At 34.0% G+C, this 15,052-nt stretch overlaps 1 protein-coding gene across 1 annotated transcript; it reads right to left on the reverse strand.

The window, feature by feature from the left end:
• Positions 1 to 1,613: 1,613 nt before the first annotated feature.
• LOC139484801 (uncharacterized) lies at positions 1,614 to 6,018 on the reverse strand. Its single transcript, XM_071268775.1, has 3 exons — positions 5,887 to 6,018; positions 4,919 to 5,406; positions 1,614 to 2,541 (listed from the first exon to the last, which is right to left on the reverse strand). The coding sequence occupies exons 2-3, from the start codon at positions 5,370 to 5,372 to the stop codon at positions 1,838 to 1,840; spliced, it is 1,158 nt and encodes a 385-aa protein (XP_071124876.1). The 5' UTR covers positions 5,373 to 5,406; positions 5,887 to 6,018; the 3' UTR covers positions 1,614 to 1,837.
• Between the last annotated feature and the right edge of the window lie 9,034 nt (positions 6,019 to 15,052).

The raw sequence follows: 15,052 nt of genomic DNA on the forward strand, positions 1-15,052 counted from the left end.
AATGAATCCGAAAAGCTTCGACTTCGGAAGAGGGTAAAGGGTAAATACATTGTCTATAAAAGTACATTTTCACTCACAAGTAAACACAAATTAAAGAGAATGTTTTTGCACATTTTGGATATGTCGGTAATGTTATCCTTAATAAATGAATTGCAATATTTTACATCTTTATCTTTGTCGTTTTGTATTTCCTACCAGTAATAAATTATATTTTTCTATAAATCTTTCTTTTTTCTGTGATTTTTGTCGAGCCTGCAACTTTTGTTGCAGAAAGCTCGACAAAGGGATAGTGATCCGGCGGCGGTGTTAGCTCACTTCTTAAAAGGTTAATATTTTAGAAGGTGAAAGACCTGGATGCTTCATACTTTGTATATTGATGCCTTATGTTACGAAGTTTCCGTCAGTCAAATGTCCAATGTCCTTGACCTCATTTTCATGGTTCAGTGACCACTTGAAAAAAAGTTCAGAAATTTTGTAATGTTGAATTCTCTATTATTATAAGTAATAGGATAACTATATTTGGTATGTGCGTACTTTGCAAGGTCCTCATGCCCGTCAGACAGTTTTCACTTGACCTCGACCTTATTTCATGGATCAGTGAACAAGGTTAAGTTTTGGTGGTCAAGTCCATATCTCAGATACTATAAGCAATAGGGCTAGTATATTTGGTGTATGGAAGGACTGTAAGGTGTACATGTCCAACTGGCAGATGTCACCTGACCTTGACCTCATTTTCATGGTTGAGTGGTTATAGTAAAGGTTTTGTGTTTTGGTATGTTTTTCTCATATTTTATGCAATAGGTCTACTATATTTGTTGTATGGAATGACTGAAAGGTGTACATAGATATAGGAAGATGTGGTGTGAGTGCCAATGAGACAACTCTCCATCCAAATAACAATTTAAAAATTAAACCATTATAGGTTAAAGTACGGCCTTCAACACGGAGCCTTGTCTACCTGGCAGATGTCATCTGACCTTGACCTCATTTTCATGGTTCAGTGGTCAAAGTTATTTTTTTAAGTTTTGGTCTTTTTATCTAATATTATATGCCAAAGGTCAACTATATTTGGTGTACTGAAATATATTATGATCTAAATATCAGTCCCGCAGGTTTTATTTGACCATGACCTCAATTTCACAGTTCATTGCACAGTGTTAAGTTTGTGTGTGTTGGTCTATTTTTCTTAAACTTTAAGTAATTGGTCAACTATATTTGTTGTATGGAAGCATTGTTAGCTGTATATGTCTGCCTGGCATGGTTCATCTGACATTGACCTAATTTTCATGGTTTATTAGTCTTTGTTTAAGCCATCTTGGTTAATGTTAAGTTTAAGTGACAGTTGTAATAAAGCTTTATACTTAGGACTATCAACAAAATATCAATGATTAGTAAAGAAGGCGAGACATTTCAGTGTGTGCACTCTTGTTAATAAAATAATACCCCAAATTGTACCGACGTTACATACCAGCATTTAGTGAGCGAAGTAATCTGAATATTTTCTTATTGTTACTTTTCCGAAGTAATCATAGCCAGTACCTGTAACTTATAGGTTGCCGGGACAAATGTTATACAATCAGTCTGTGTGCAGAAAAACTAGAACCTTGTTCTTACGATAGTGTTTTTTTTTTTATTTCACATACATATTCTTTGTGACAAGAAATCTCTTTTGGTAAAATTATTTTTTATATCTTGCTTAGTTTTATCTACTTCAAAAAACTTTAATCTGCACAATTTACAAGATTACATGACACCGATTACATACCAGTAGTTGTAAAATACACACTTTTCAAATATTCAGACTTCTGTTCTTGTTTATCTTTTCATGAAATTGTTCTTATGTACGAAGCAAATACTTTTCAATAGTTGACACGACTTCTAAATACAACCGACGTCCATCTCTTATTTCTAAAGCTGTGCCTAGTGCACAGAGTTCCTCACGGAGTTCTGCTGGGAATCGTTCAAACTCGTCACACCTAACATGTTGTAATGGGCGAGCCAAGTCATCAGGATCTTGGTATGAGCAGACCACACCTTCATGTTGCTCGATGGGCTTGTTTTCATAAGCTGCTTTGAGGTGCATAAACTGAATTTCGAGCTGGCAAGGTGATCGCTGATGTTCTGTTGAAATCTTCCGCTTGTTAAGTGCCAACACTTCCCTTGTAAGGTTGGCCTGTATTAAGGGTAGAAATACCCAGTGAAGGCACATAATGTCCGTATCATTGTCTGTATTCAGTAAACCATCTCTAGCCATTGAATCAAAGAGTACCTTGAATGGCAATGTCACCCTGTCATTTATAATGCCCCATAATTGTTCAATCGGCTGGTTGTGGACAGAACTACCTACTAATGCTGAACGAGGTCCACGCTTATCAAGAATAGCCTGCCAAATTAGCTCGTTTTCTCCTCCAAAGTCTGTCCTTAATCGAATTGGCCAGTTGAACTGCTCGGTAGCAGCAATAAACCCTCTGTGAACAGTTGTGGCTTTGTTATTATTGGATATATTCATGAACACCACTAGTCTGGTAAACCCATCAATACCTGAAAATTAACTGAATATATAAATAATTGACAATACTGGAAGATACAATTACTGGGAATCCAGTAGTGCCAAAACTGGTATAATAAATGACCCACAGAGGCGAATTTAGGGGACAGGGGGCCCGGGCCCCATCCTTTTTGGGGGAAAAAATGGTTGCTGATATAGGGAATCACAGGAGCGGGTCCCCACATTTCTGGATCCGCCTCTGACCCAGTATTGTGACAGTGACCAGTATCGGGATCGTTCTCCTTACCTAACCCCACATCAACTATTTATTTATTATTGCACTCCTAATTGTAGAGCGGTCAATCTCATCAAGTTATACCATGCATCCACTATTGACAAAATTATACTCTCAGCATTCAAATATTTTAAATAAAAGTACATAAATAAATGTTTTAAATAATTCTTAAAATTATAGAATTTTAATGAGCCATCATACAGCTCAATATCACGACTCACTGAAAAGTTAGGGTTTGTGAAGTACATTGTTATCCCTTTATTCTGCATGTCAAGATTGACAATAATTGAGCATAAACAATCATTTACAAAGGTTTGCTGATGATTAAATCTCACCTTTGATATCATAAACAAAGAAACAATAATATAATAAATTGTACTCGGTTGAATAACGAATTGTGAAATTTAAATATGTTATGGTGGCCGGATGCGGCCATTTCGTCTTTTCGTGTTTTCGCGTTTTCTCCTTTCAATTTCACCCGAAATCGGGAAATCGGGAAATCATGGCCAGAAATCGAGAAAGCGAAAACGCGAAATCGAGAAAGCAAAAACGCGAAAACGCGAAAACGCGAAATCGAGAAATCTATTTCATTTCGCGTTTTCTAGATTTCGCTTTCTCGATTTCCCGATTTCGCGTTTTCGCGTTTTTGCTTTCTTGATTATTCGATTTCGCGTTTTCGCTTTCTCGATTTCTCGATTTCGCGTGAAAGTGAAAGGAGAAAACGCGAAAACATGAAAAGACGAAATGGCCGCATCCGGCCACCATATTATTTTGTCAAGATTTTTAATGATTCCTACGTTACTGATACTTTAAAATTGAATAATAGTTATAAATATTCTGTAATCGAGTCTTGGTATTTAGTAGTTTCTATGTAGTGTGATAAATTTGTACGTTACAAGTAATTCTTCAAAGATCTTCAAAGTTTCAGGAATAAAAAAAAATGTTAATTTCATGTTACCAATACTTTGACTTTTTTCGGCTAGCAATCTCCACATTAATGATTTCAAATGCATTCAAAATTCCTTAGATTTTACTACATTTATTTTTCCCGATTTTTGGACCCCCAAATAGATATAGGAAGATGTGATGTAAGTGCCAATGAGACAACTCTCTATCCAAATAACAATTAAAAAAAAAAGTTAACCATTATATATATAAATAGGTTGGTGTACGGCCTTCAACACGGGGCCTAGGCTCACACCGAACATCACGCTATTAAGGGCCCCAAAATTAATAGTGTAAACCCATTCAAACGGGAAAACCAACGGTCTAATCTATATAAAAAAAAAGAGAAACTAGAAACGAGAAACACGTATATATCACATAAACAAACGACAACTACTGTACATCAGATTATTTAAACGAGAATGATTGAGAACCGGAGATATGGTCCTTAACCAAGAAATTAAAAAAGTGATATATATACGCAATGTAGGTGGTGTCCTGCAACCCAAAACACGTATGCTGGTCAGATATCATGACAGCTCTTTTATGTGTGATGCCCGAGATATTTACCTAAACTAAGAACTTAACTAAAGTCGTTTATGCATAAAATGTAGGTTGCAAAGACCTAATTCATAGTGGGTGGTGTTGCACTACCCAAGACCCATCTACTTGTCAAATGTCATTTGTAAAATGTAGGTCACAATGACCTAGTTTATAGTGGGTAGTTTTGTACAACCCAAGACATATATCTACTGATCAAATATAATTGCTCAACTACTTGAGGTGCCTGAGATATGCACTCGAACCAACAACTTAACCGACGTCATTTTTTTTCAAATGACCTAATTCATAGTGGGTGGTGTTGTACCACCAAAGACACATATACCGGTCAAATAACATTACTCTGCTACTTGTAGTGCCTGAGTGATGGACCTTAACCAAAATTTAACCAAAGTCGTTGTTGCGTAAAATGTATGTCACAATGACCTAATTCATAATGGGTAGTGTTGTACTACCCAAGACTCATACGGTGTTAAACTATCATTGCTCTACTACATGTAGTACCCAAGATATGGACCTAAACCAGGAACTTAACCAAAGTGTGACCGACTGACGAACGAACAAAGGTAACATAAGTCCCGACTATTATACGTACATAGGTACTCTCTTGATATTAACATTCATCTTACCTCCATGGATTACCATTTTCCACTTTATCAGCTTATGATTTCCATCAATGTGCCACAGATAATGTGGACATGGCACAGAGTACTGGCGACGTTTAATTGTAACCGTCCGCCGAGCCTGAACCCCGGCACTATCAACAAAATGAATAGCAGCTCTTAGTCTCCAGCGCTGGATCTTGATAGGAGGGGTACGGGCCTTGAGGTGACCATCCAACAGAGCCTCGCCATCGTTTGGGTGATTTTGTTTGATCTCTATCACAATATCTACCAGATCGTCATCATTGATATCAGAGAATGGTATTCTCGTTATTCCAAAACTCTTCATTCGTCTGTAGATTGTTTTTGTACACACATTGAAGTCTTGTGCAATCTGCGTGATTGGCATATCTTCATCTAAAAACTTTTGTAGCCTGTCTATATTTATGTTTTCGTCAGGCAGGCTACTTGTTGAGGCCATCGTTATCAGTTTGAAAATTAAAATATGGTTTAACCTACAAATGGAAATTACACCAAAGCATATTAAAATATAATAAAACTAAGTAATCTCTATTTCAGTCGGGGAAAAGTAAACCTAAAACATGAGTTTTTTTGTTTATTTAGACATTATATCTTCTTCTAAAAACAATGAAATACAACATGTATGTACGATTATTTATCCGATATGGAAAAGGTAGAGGGGTCAGAAAAATCTGAAATTGGAGAAGGGGGTCCAGAGGCTTCTTTATGAAGGAGAGGTCATGTTTATTTACTTTATTTTTTTTTAATTCTATTTTCAAAAAGCACCAGCATTTTTTTTTTTCGATCGTCTTTTGAAAAACCAGTGACATCGAAAGTTCAATTTTGACGTCATTTACGTGCATCCCTAAGTAACATGGATTTGTTGACATTAAAGCAAAAGAAGGACGTCATACTAGAATAATATGACGTCCTGCACAGAATATCATATATAAACTTCATTAGGTATTACTTACTTTTGCGGAATAGTGCATCATCCATATATGACCTTGAACCTGCGAAACCCGCATTCTCTATATCCAATGAGAGGCCTTCTTGCAAAATCGTGACGAGATAATTCAAGTGCAGATCCAAATTTGCATACAAAATTGACTTTTGTGAGACAAAATTGAGTTTTGTGAGACAAAAGTGACTTTTGTGAGACAAAATTCACTTTTGTGAGACAAAAGTGACTTTTGTGAGACAAAAGTGACTTTTGTGAGACAAAAGTGACTTTTGTGAGACAAAAGTGACTTTTGTCTCAACAAAATTCACTTTTGTGAGACAAAATTGACTTTTGTGAGACAAAATTCACTTTTGTGAGACAAAAGTGACTTTTGTGAGACAAAAGTGACTTCTGTGAGACAAAAGTGACTTCTGTGAGACAAAAGTGACTTCTGTGAGACAAAATTCAATTTTGTGAGATATTTGTGAGACAAAAGTGAATTTTGTCTCACAAAATTAACAAAAGTCAATTTTGTCTTACACAATTGATTTTGTGTTTTAATTTCCATATCAGGTAACAAAAGTCAATTTTGTATGCAAATGAGTTTATATTTGCATACCTTTTTGACAAAATTCACTTTTGTCATAACAAAAATGAATTTTGTCTACAAAAATGAATTTTGTCTACAAAAATGGATTTTGTGATGACAAAAATGAAACAAGTCTGTATCACATAGTTTTGTAAGACAAAAATGATTTTGTTAATGACAAAATTGAATTTTGTACAAAACCACAAGAGTCCCATTCGGCGCCCCGTACGTACGGCAAACAATGAGCAAAAACCCATACCGCATTGATAGCTATAAAATGTCCCGAAATATCAAATACCGTAAAACAATTCAAACGAGTAAACTAACGGCCTGATTTATGTACAAAATAATAAACGAAATATGATATACAGCTACATACGACAACCACCGATCTACAGGCTTCTGTTTAGGACAGGCACATACAGAATGTGGCGGGGTTAAACTAGTGTTAGTTAAGCGCTTGAAGCCTTCGATCCTCCCCTATCATGTGACAGTGATGTAACTGTATAGAAAAAGTTCAAACTATTTAAAAATCAGCTGAAAAGGGCTTAATTAACTCATTAGATCGATACAAGCAGAAGAACATCTCACAAAACACAGACCCGGCGGACGTGGCATGGTATTTATACAATCCCACAACTAAATAACACGCTAGGTACAGACCTGAGAGTATAGTTTAAATCCCTTTTTAAAGGAACCATATTTGCATACGGGGAACCAATGCTTTTATCTCTTGTTTTAGTTATTTGATGATAGTTTCTAAAGTCTTGTAATAACTGGCATGACAGTTCTTCTTCTGTAGTTGATACACGCTTGCATGCTGTCTTGCTCCCTTATATAAAATTTAAAAAAAAAACTTGTCGGACTCTTGTATGTTCTCATACATCATACATGTTTAAAATATATGCACCTGACAGTGGAATGCGTATAGTTTCTCAGTAGCAGATCATACATATATATATAGGTGATATGCGGTATGTTAGACCATGCAAGTCTGCTGATGTTCCGTTGTTTATAAAACGGTCAGTTTTTGTTATTTTTTCAGTGGTTATACATTGTCAATTTTATTAATATGTTGAACAAGCTTGTTTATTGCATGTATGCATATCATCTTCGGTCAAATTATGGTATGTGCTGTCTAAACGTGTTTTCTGATTGAATGTTACAAGCTAAAATGTTCTAGGAATCCATTGATGGTATTATCGCTCTAAACATGGTTTCACACTTTGACTTTTAATATACCATGATCACATCATTATCTTTTTCCTTTTCTTACGAATCAATCTATGATGCATTTTTGCATTGTTTTACCTTAACTGCTTCGATTAAAGTCCTTCTTCTGTTTTTCATATAAATAAGATGTGGTATGAGTGCCAAATGAGACAATTCTCCATCCATGTCATAATGTATAAAAAAGTTAACAATTATAGGTCAAAGTGCATCCTTGGCTCACACCGAACAGAAAGCTATAAAGGGCCCCAAAATGACTAGTGTATAACAAATTTCAATTCAAACAAAACAAGAGGCTGTCACAACGACAGCAAACCGGATTTATTAACATTTATTTGTGTCCTGCCAATATCACAAGAATCAGGACTAAGAAACGGTGAAAGTGAAAATCGTCAATATCAAATTTGACATCCATTTTGTCATCAGTATCAACATATTAAAATTTGAAAAGCTTAGGTTGAACAGTTCATGGGTAAATGCAAGAACATGAATGGAAACGCCATTTTTCGATCTTTCAAGAACCATAACTGATGAACGGTAAAAGTCAAAATCGACATTATTGAACTTGACCTCCATATTGTCATTAGTAACAACATATTAAAATTTGAAAAGCTTTGGTTGAACAGTTCATGAGTAAATGCACGGACACGACTGGAAAAGCCATTTTTCAATCTTTCAAGAACCATAACTCCTGAACGGTAAAAGTCAAAATCATCATTATTGAACTTGACCTCCATTTTGTCATCAGTAATTTTAAAAGCTTTAGTTGAACGGTTCATGAGTAAATGCACGGAAACATTTGGTTGCCGCCCGGCGCCCGACCGACCGCCAGACGTACATCCCCAAATCAATAACCGACATTTTTGTCACAAAAATCCGGTTAAAATTCAAGTCTAATATTTATAAAAAAAGAAAAAACAGAAACACTTATGAACTACATTTTTGTACACTAATAAACGCCTGACAACCACTGAACAACAAGCTCCTGACTAATGACAGGTGCATATAGCAATGTGTTTTCAGTTTAGATAGCTCAATTCGAACATACTTTTTTTTCATAAGCATTTTGTTGTTTTTGTTGTTGGGTTTCCCATGATGTTTACTCATATAAGATTTCTGGTGTCCCGGCATTTATGTTGCCTCAAATGGTGAGGTGATATCGTTTTCTCCCCAGTCTCTCATTTCTTCCATATTTTAATGTATCAATATTTTTGATTTTAAACATATTTTATTCATTAAACAAGTGTGGACACAGATGAGTGTGGATAGTATGTTTGGATGTTTGACAGTGTTTTATGACAAATTTAGTTCTATGATTTTCCTATATGTGTTATTAACTGTGTTGCACGATGACAACCAACCTGAACATTAGGAGTGTTGCTTATTTAATGTTTAGTTTAGTTTTTATGTTCAAGACGGGCATGGAAGAGACACTAATTGCATTAGTTACCAAATGATTATGATAGAATATGTTCCACATCTTTGATTTTGGATACATTTTATAGCTAGGAAAGCAACACATAATAGGTTAAATTTTTCGTGATATTTTTTAATTGAGAGATGATATATGAGAACATGATATAAGGAGACTGTAATTCAGTGGTTGTCGTTTGTTTATGTGTTACATATTCGTTTTTTCTTTATTTTTTGGACATAAATAAGCCTGTTATTTTTCTCCTTTGAATTGTTTTACATTGTCATTTCGAGACCTTTTATAGCTGACTATGCTGTATTAGCTTTGCTCATTGTTGAAGGTTGTGCGGTGACCTGTAATTGTTAATTTCTATGTCATTTTGGTCGGTTGTGGAGAATTGTCTCATTGGCAATCATATCACATCTTTTTTTATATGTATTTGCTAACTATTTGTATGTTTCTATTTATATATCTTTGTGGTGGCTTGTCAGTATCATTAGTAAAACAGTTTTGTTGAATTGATCCTCAGATTAGAAGACATTTATTGGTTTTTAGTAATGACATGATGCTTGGGCCTGATGAGCTAGAAAGTAAGCTTCTGTGCTGTTTTCTATCAATTCTTTGATAATATCTCCTTCAAAGCTGGTGAAAGCAAAACAAAATTTTGACCAATATGAAAATGATATCACCGAAAGAACCTTTGTGAGCATGCTTCAAAGACTCATAACTGCTCCAAAAGTTATCTGAAAGAATTTCAAGCATGTCAAGTGGATATTATAAACATTTACTTAATATGTCCAAATATCTAAAAAGTTATAGTATTCAATATGAAAATGGTATTGCAAAATTATTCTCTTTTCATTTTTTTGTGTTAATATGTGGATACAAATATAAGTGATACCAATACAGTTGTGGTATGAAAGTGTTACTGTAGCAATTAACATTTACTGTTACAATGTTAATTCACACAAAATAAACAAACGAGTGAAAAATGTTGAACATGTACAATGAAATATAGTTTCAGAAATCAATTAAGCCAGATAGGCCTTATAAATTTTGGTCTAATTTTTAACATTATAATTGAATGACCATTTACACTCAGGACCGAGTCATCAGTAGGCATTACAGATGTATTCATACAACCTAGCATCATTTTGCTAGTAGCGGGAGTAGCATTGTTGTGTAAATTTGTTTTTTTTTTTTTTTAATTTGGTCAACGGACAAATAATGTTTGGTTCAAACAAAAAATAAAATGCTTTTATCTCCCTGTTACTTACATTATACATAGAAATGATAATACTTTGAGACATCCTTGTACATGAGAGTTGTCTGTAAAATCTTTATTTCACAAAGAATGAATTGCATAACAATGAACCGAGCTCAAAGCAAAGCACTTTAATAATACACTTAGACCGAGAGCTCAATCCAGTGTTATACTTTGTACTACACGTCCTTCATGAACATCCATCAACCAGAACCATATCTCAATAACATGCCATACTACATGGTTGGATCACGGAAGTCCTGAAAAAGACATGATTTTTTTTAATCGTATTTAAAGTATATATGCATAGGTTAAAACTTTCACAAATTTGTGGTATAATCATTCAGTGTCTGGCAACTATCAATCGCTTCATGCACAAATTGATATAGGTTGAGCATGAGTGCCCCTCTGTTGGAAATAAAAACATACCTCCACCTAATTTTAGTCAACTAATGAAGAAACATTCAAAACTATAAAATGTTATCTAAGACTTGTCAGTGTCTATATATAGCTTTTCACCATCGCCACTGAATCAGTGATATATGTACACATATATACATGTAAGACTAAAATTAAAGTACATATATAAGACTAAAACTGACATTCGGTCTTTACCTTCATTCCCCAAGTCGTGTTCTAATCTGATTCATGATAAAATAAAATTCCAAAATTACAACCAATGAAATCAAAGGCGAAATAAGAGCCCCCCCCCCCCCCCCCCCCCTTTGGTCTGGAAAAAAATGGTTGATTATTCAGAGAACCACTGGAGTATGACCGGAGTGGGCCCTCTCTTAGGCAGTCAGTGGGCCCCCACTTATGAAAATTTCTTGATTCGCCACTGGAAATACCCTCTAATAGACTAGCGTTTAAATCCCAGTTTCCTAATATGGTAGCTAGGTGGAACCTAAAATTCAAAAAATTAAAAAAAATATTTTAAATATTTCAAATGTATGTACATGTGATAATATAAATTCTCCAAATTTCACTGTATTTTCCCTTTTGATGTTTTTCAACTACAGCCAGTTTGATGTGGGTTGATGTTTGATTGTTGTACATGTTGTATATCGACATGAGATTTGTTTATATAAATAATACTTATTTCCCTAAATTCAAATAAAATAGATGTGAAAAATTAAAGGAAACCATATGCAAATATATAAAAAAAAATTATTCGCATTTGTTCTGTTGATTGATAGTTGTACACATATGAAGAAATGGTGAAATCACTTATATATAGTTCTGATCAAAAGTTTCATGATAAACATGCATGGTAAATAAGTAGTAGGTTGTTTGAAGTTTGCAGCATATTCAAATTTGAACATCTTTTTCAGGTCTACAATCCAGATAAAAATCTATATATATGTGGTATAATTTCCAATGAGACAGCTTTCCACAGGTTAAAATAACAAAGTAATTATAGGCAACCATACAGCCTTAAAAAGTGAGAGAAAAAAAAACAGTCTAGACATGTTAAGTAAGCAACAATTAAATTAAGAAAAGTTATAAACAACAGGTTTGGAACCCTCCCCCCCAAAAAAAATTTGTTCCAATGAAGATAAAGGAAGATGAAGGCAAGCCTGGAGGGGATTCATTACATTTGGAACAACTTTTCTGAAGGATGGATACGTATAAAAATTAAAATATGTAATAAGATTGCCAATAAGACAACTACCCACAAATGTTCAAATGACAAAGCAATTATCGGCAACCATACAGCCTTCAAAAATGAGGGAAACTGTCCCAACATGAAAAGTATGCATTAATACAATTGAGAAGAGTAATGGCCTGATTCACAATTCCATTAATAAACAGGTCGGGAACATCTACCCTTCAAATAAACCAGATGCCCCACAGGCCGCAGCTTGATACTACATCAGAGGTCGAACCCTGAACAGTTAGGGCAAGTATGGACACAACATTAAATCCTGATACAGGTCTGAATTTGGATTGTGATCAAACAGTCAAAACAGAATAGGTTTCTGACACAGAATGAATGTAGTCTAAGAACTTAAAACATTTAATTTTAGATTGGACTTTTACCTATTGTGGTCCTTTATCCAAAATCTTAATACATGGTTTGAGGCACTTGTCGCAGAAAAAAAAATCCTATATATAGACTTAAGGGTCGCCCATTTGATATTCTGGTGGGTGGTGGGGGGTGCAGGAGCATTTGTTTTTGATCGGTTATTTATTTTTGTAATCTAAGAGGACAAATTATTCATTTTCTGCACTATTGAAGCAAGATTTTTCATTTTCATTAAAGCAAGGGATTGATTATTCATTTTCACAACTGTATTTATGATATTCGAAAACATACAATTTTTAAACGATTTGTTTATTATAAACAACATATTTGTGTTTCCTTTAAATTTTTATTTTGACATATTTTTTTTTGCATGCTGAATTGATGTGCACGCAACTGCGTGTTGGCGTATAGGGAGCTACGCGCCTGAATACAATTTAATTAAATATATTAAATAACTGGGAATCCTCCCCCTTTATAAGTAGAGACAATCCATAACCTACATCTCAGAAATATTAATCTTAAATTTATATAAATGAAAAGAAAGCTTCCATAAATAAAATTCAACAATGTTTCTTAAAATTGGTAAAAGTGGTTTATAGTCACACCCCAACATGTTGACCATAGATAGACAAACAATTCACTTGCATTCGATTGATCAGTCGCATATGAACCATGTGTTTGTTAATGTAAACCGTTTCAAATGTGAATTAAACTAATTCAAATTAGTTAATGTCAATCCAATTCAAATTAGGTGTGAACTCAGTATGATTGTCAGGTAGTTTCAAACTGAAAGATACTTTTAAGGTGGCTCGGGCCTATTCGAAGTTTCTATCAGAAGTGCCGTATTTTTTGTTATTTTATTCTTTACAGAAAGTGAATCAATCGGTCGAAAAAAATAGGGGGTTACAGACCATTTAAAATCAAAATTTTACTTTTAAACAGGTATGTAAAAGGGACCATTTTTCAATGAAATGATAGGGAAAATAGAGGTGTTGACATATTTTTATCAGAATATCAAAAGAACGTTCTATAACAGTTGGTGCAAAACTGGGGTTTGTTTTTTTTTAGAAAAAAAAAGTTTGTTTCCAGTTTTTGGAGAAAAAAATAATTTGTTTTTGATTCTGAGAAAAAAAAATTGTTTGTTTCATCCTCAGCTATATGTAATGCTAAAATTGAAAGAAAAAAAATTGTTTTCGACTTGCCCAGAAAAAAAAACCATAGCCCCCCCTCCCCCCAGAAAATCAAATGGTTGCTGCCTAAGGAAAAAAAATATTTTGCCTAAAAACCCAAATTTTGGCGGGAAAATGGTGAAAATGGGTGAAAGGTCATTTTGACCCTTTAACAAATACGTGTAAAAACGAAAATGTTCTATTAGTCACATGACTACAATGATTTAATATTTCTAATCAATCAAAATATTTAAAAAGAATATATCGAAATTACGACAAATACTTTTGTAATTCATGCGTGAAATTATGCGCAGTCGAATAGTCCTGAGCCACCTTAAGGGAAGGGAAAGAAACGGATAAAACCATGTGATTTACAAACACTATTTATTCAAGTCAGAATCCTGGATCTCAATAGTACTTTCATAATGTCAAATAAAAACATGAATATGATAGTTACATACAATACTACATGTATTACAATACTACATGTATTTATTACCTATTAAATGACATTTATTTTAGTGATTGGTAATTAGGAAAAAACTGAAATTCAGGTGTAAATTGAGACGAACAATATCACTAAATGCAGTTTCTAGTCAAGTGACCAGCAAACATGGAAATCTACCTTTTGAATGAAAGGAGAACTCTTCCATTGAAAATGAATGATGTAAATCTAGATTCTAATAATAGCCGAAGGGAGCTCACATTCACAACAGTTAAAGCATTGCTGAATTAGTGAACAAAGCATTTTTTCTCATTAACTTGAAAATCCACCTATTAGAATGGATAAAACCCGAATTTTAAGACATAAATTATAAAATTCCTGGTAAAAAGCGGTGCTGAGCATGCATGTAATATGCTTGAAAATGAAACATATTCAAAGAATAAAGTTTTATAACTTCCTAATGTCATACTCCAAAATTTATCAAAACGTAAGGGGAGTTATCTTACTGTGGATTCCTATATTTTTCGTGGATGTCAATTCTCCTGGATTGTTGAAAACTTGCATATTCATCGATATTTGATTTTGTGGTTTTAACAATCCAGACAAACAAATAGCAATAAGGTGTTTAGGAAAACATGACCTAAAACCTCCTTCATATAAGACAAAAATACATGGGAACTCATACTGAATGGTCAAATGTGTTCAATATGAAAATTGCAGTTAAGATGGTAAAATCACAAATCAGCCGTTACTGTAAATGGACTAAAAGTATGACTTTTGAGCAAATTTAAAGGAAAATGACAGGGAAGGGGCCAAATAGTGTTCAAGGGAACAACTGATTAATGCCCTTTAATTTGGTATGCAGGTTTAAAAAATAGAGGGAGAATTAGAGGGAAAGTTGAGTAATCTGTTTAGACTTCAGTTAAATAATGACTTATAAAGTGACGGGGACCTGTGTATTTACATTATTTGCACAACTCTCCTTTCTGATGCCATATTTTGGAATTTCCGTGACCTAAATGGTTCGCGAAAATTAATATTTTTATATATAGTATAGTAA

This window comes from Mytilus edulis, chromosome 1, assembly GCF_963676685.1.
Source record: "Mytilus edulis chromosome 1, xbMytEdul2.2, whole genome shotgun sequence".
NCBI lineage: Eukaryota > Metazoa > Mollusca > Bivalvia > Mytilida > Mytilidae > Mytilus > Mytilus edulis.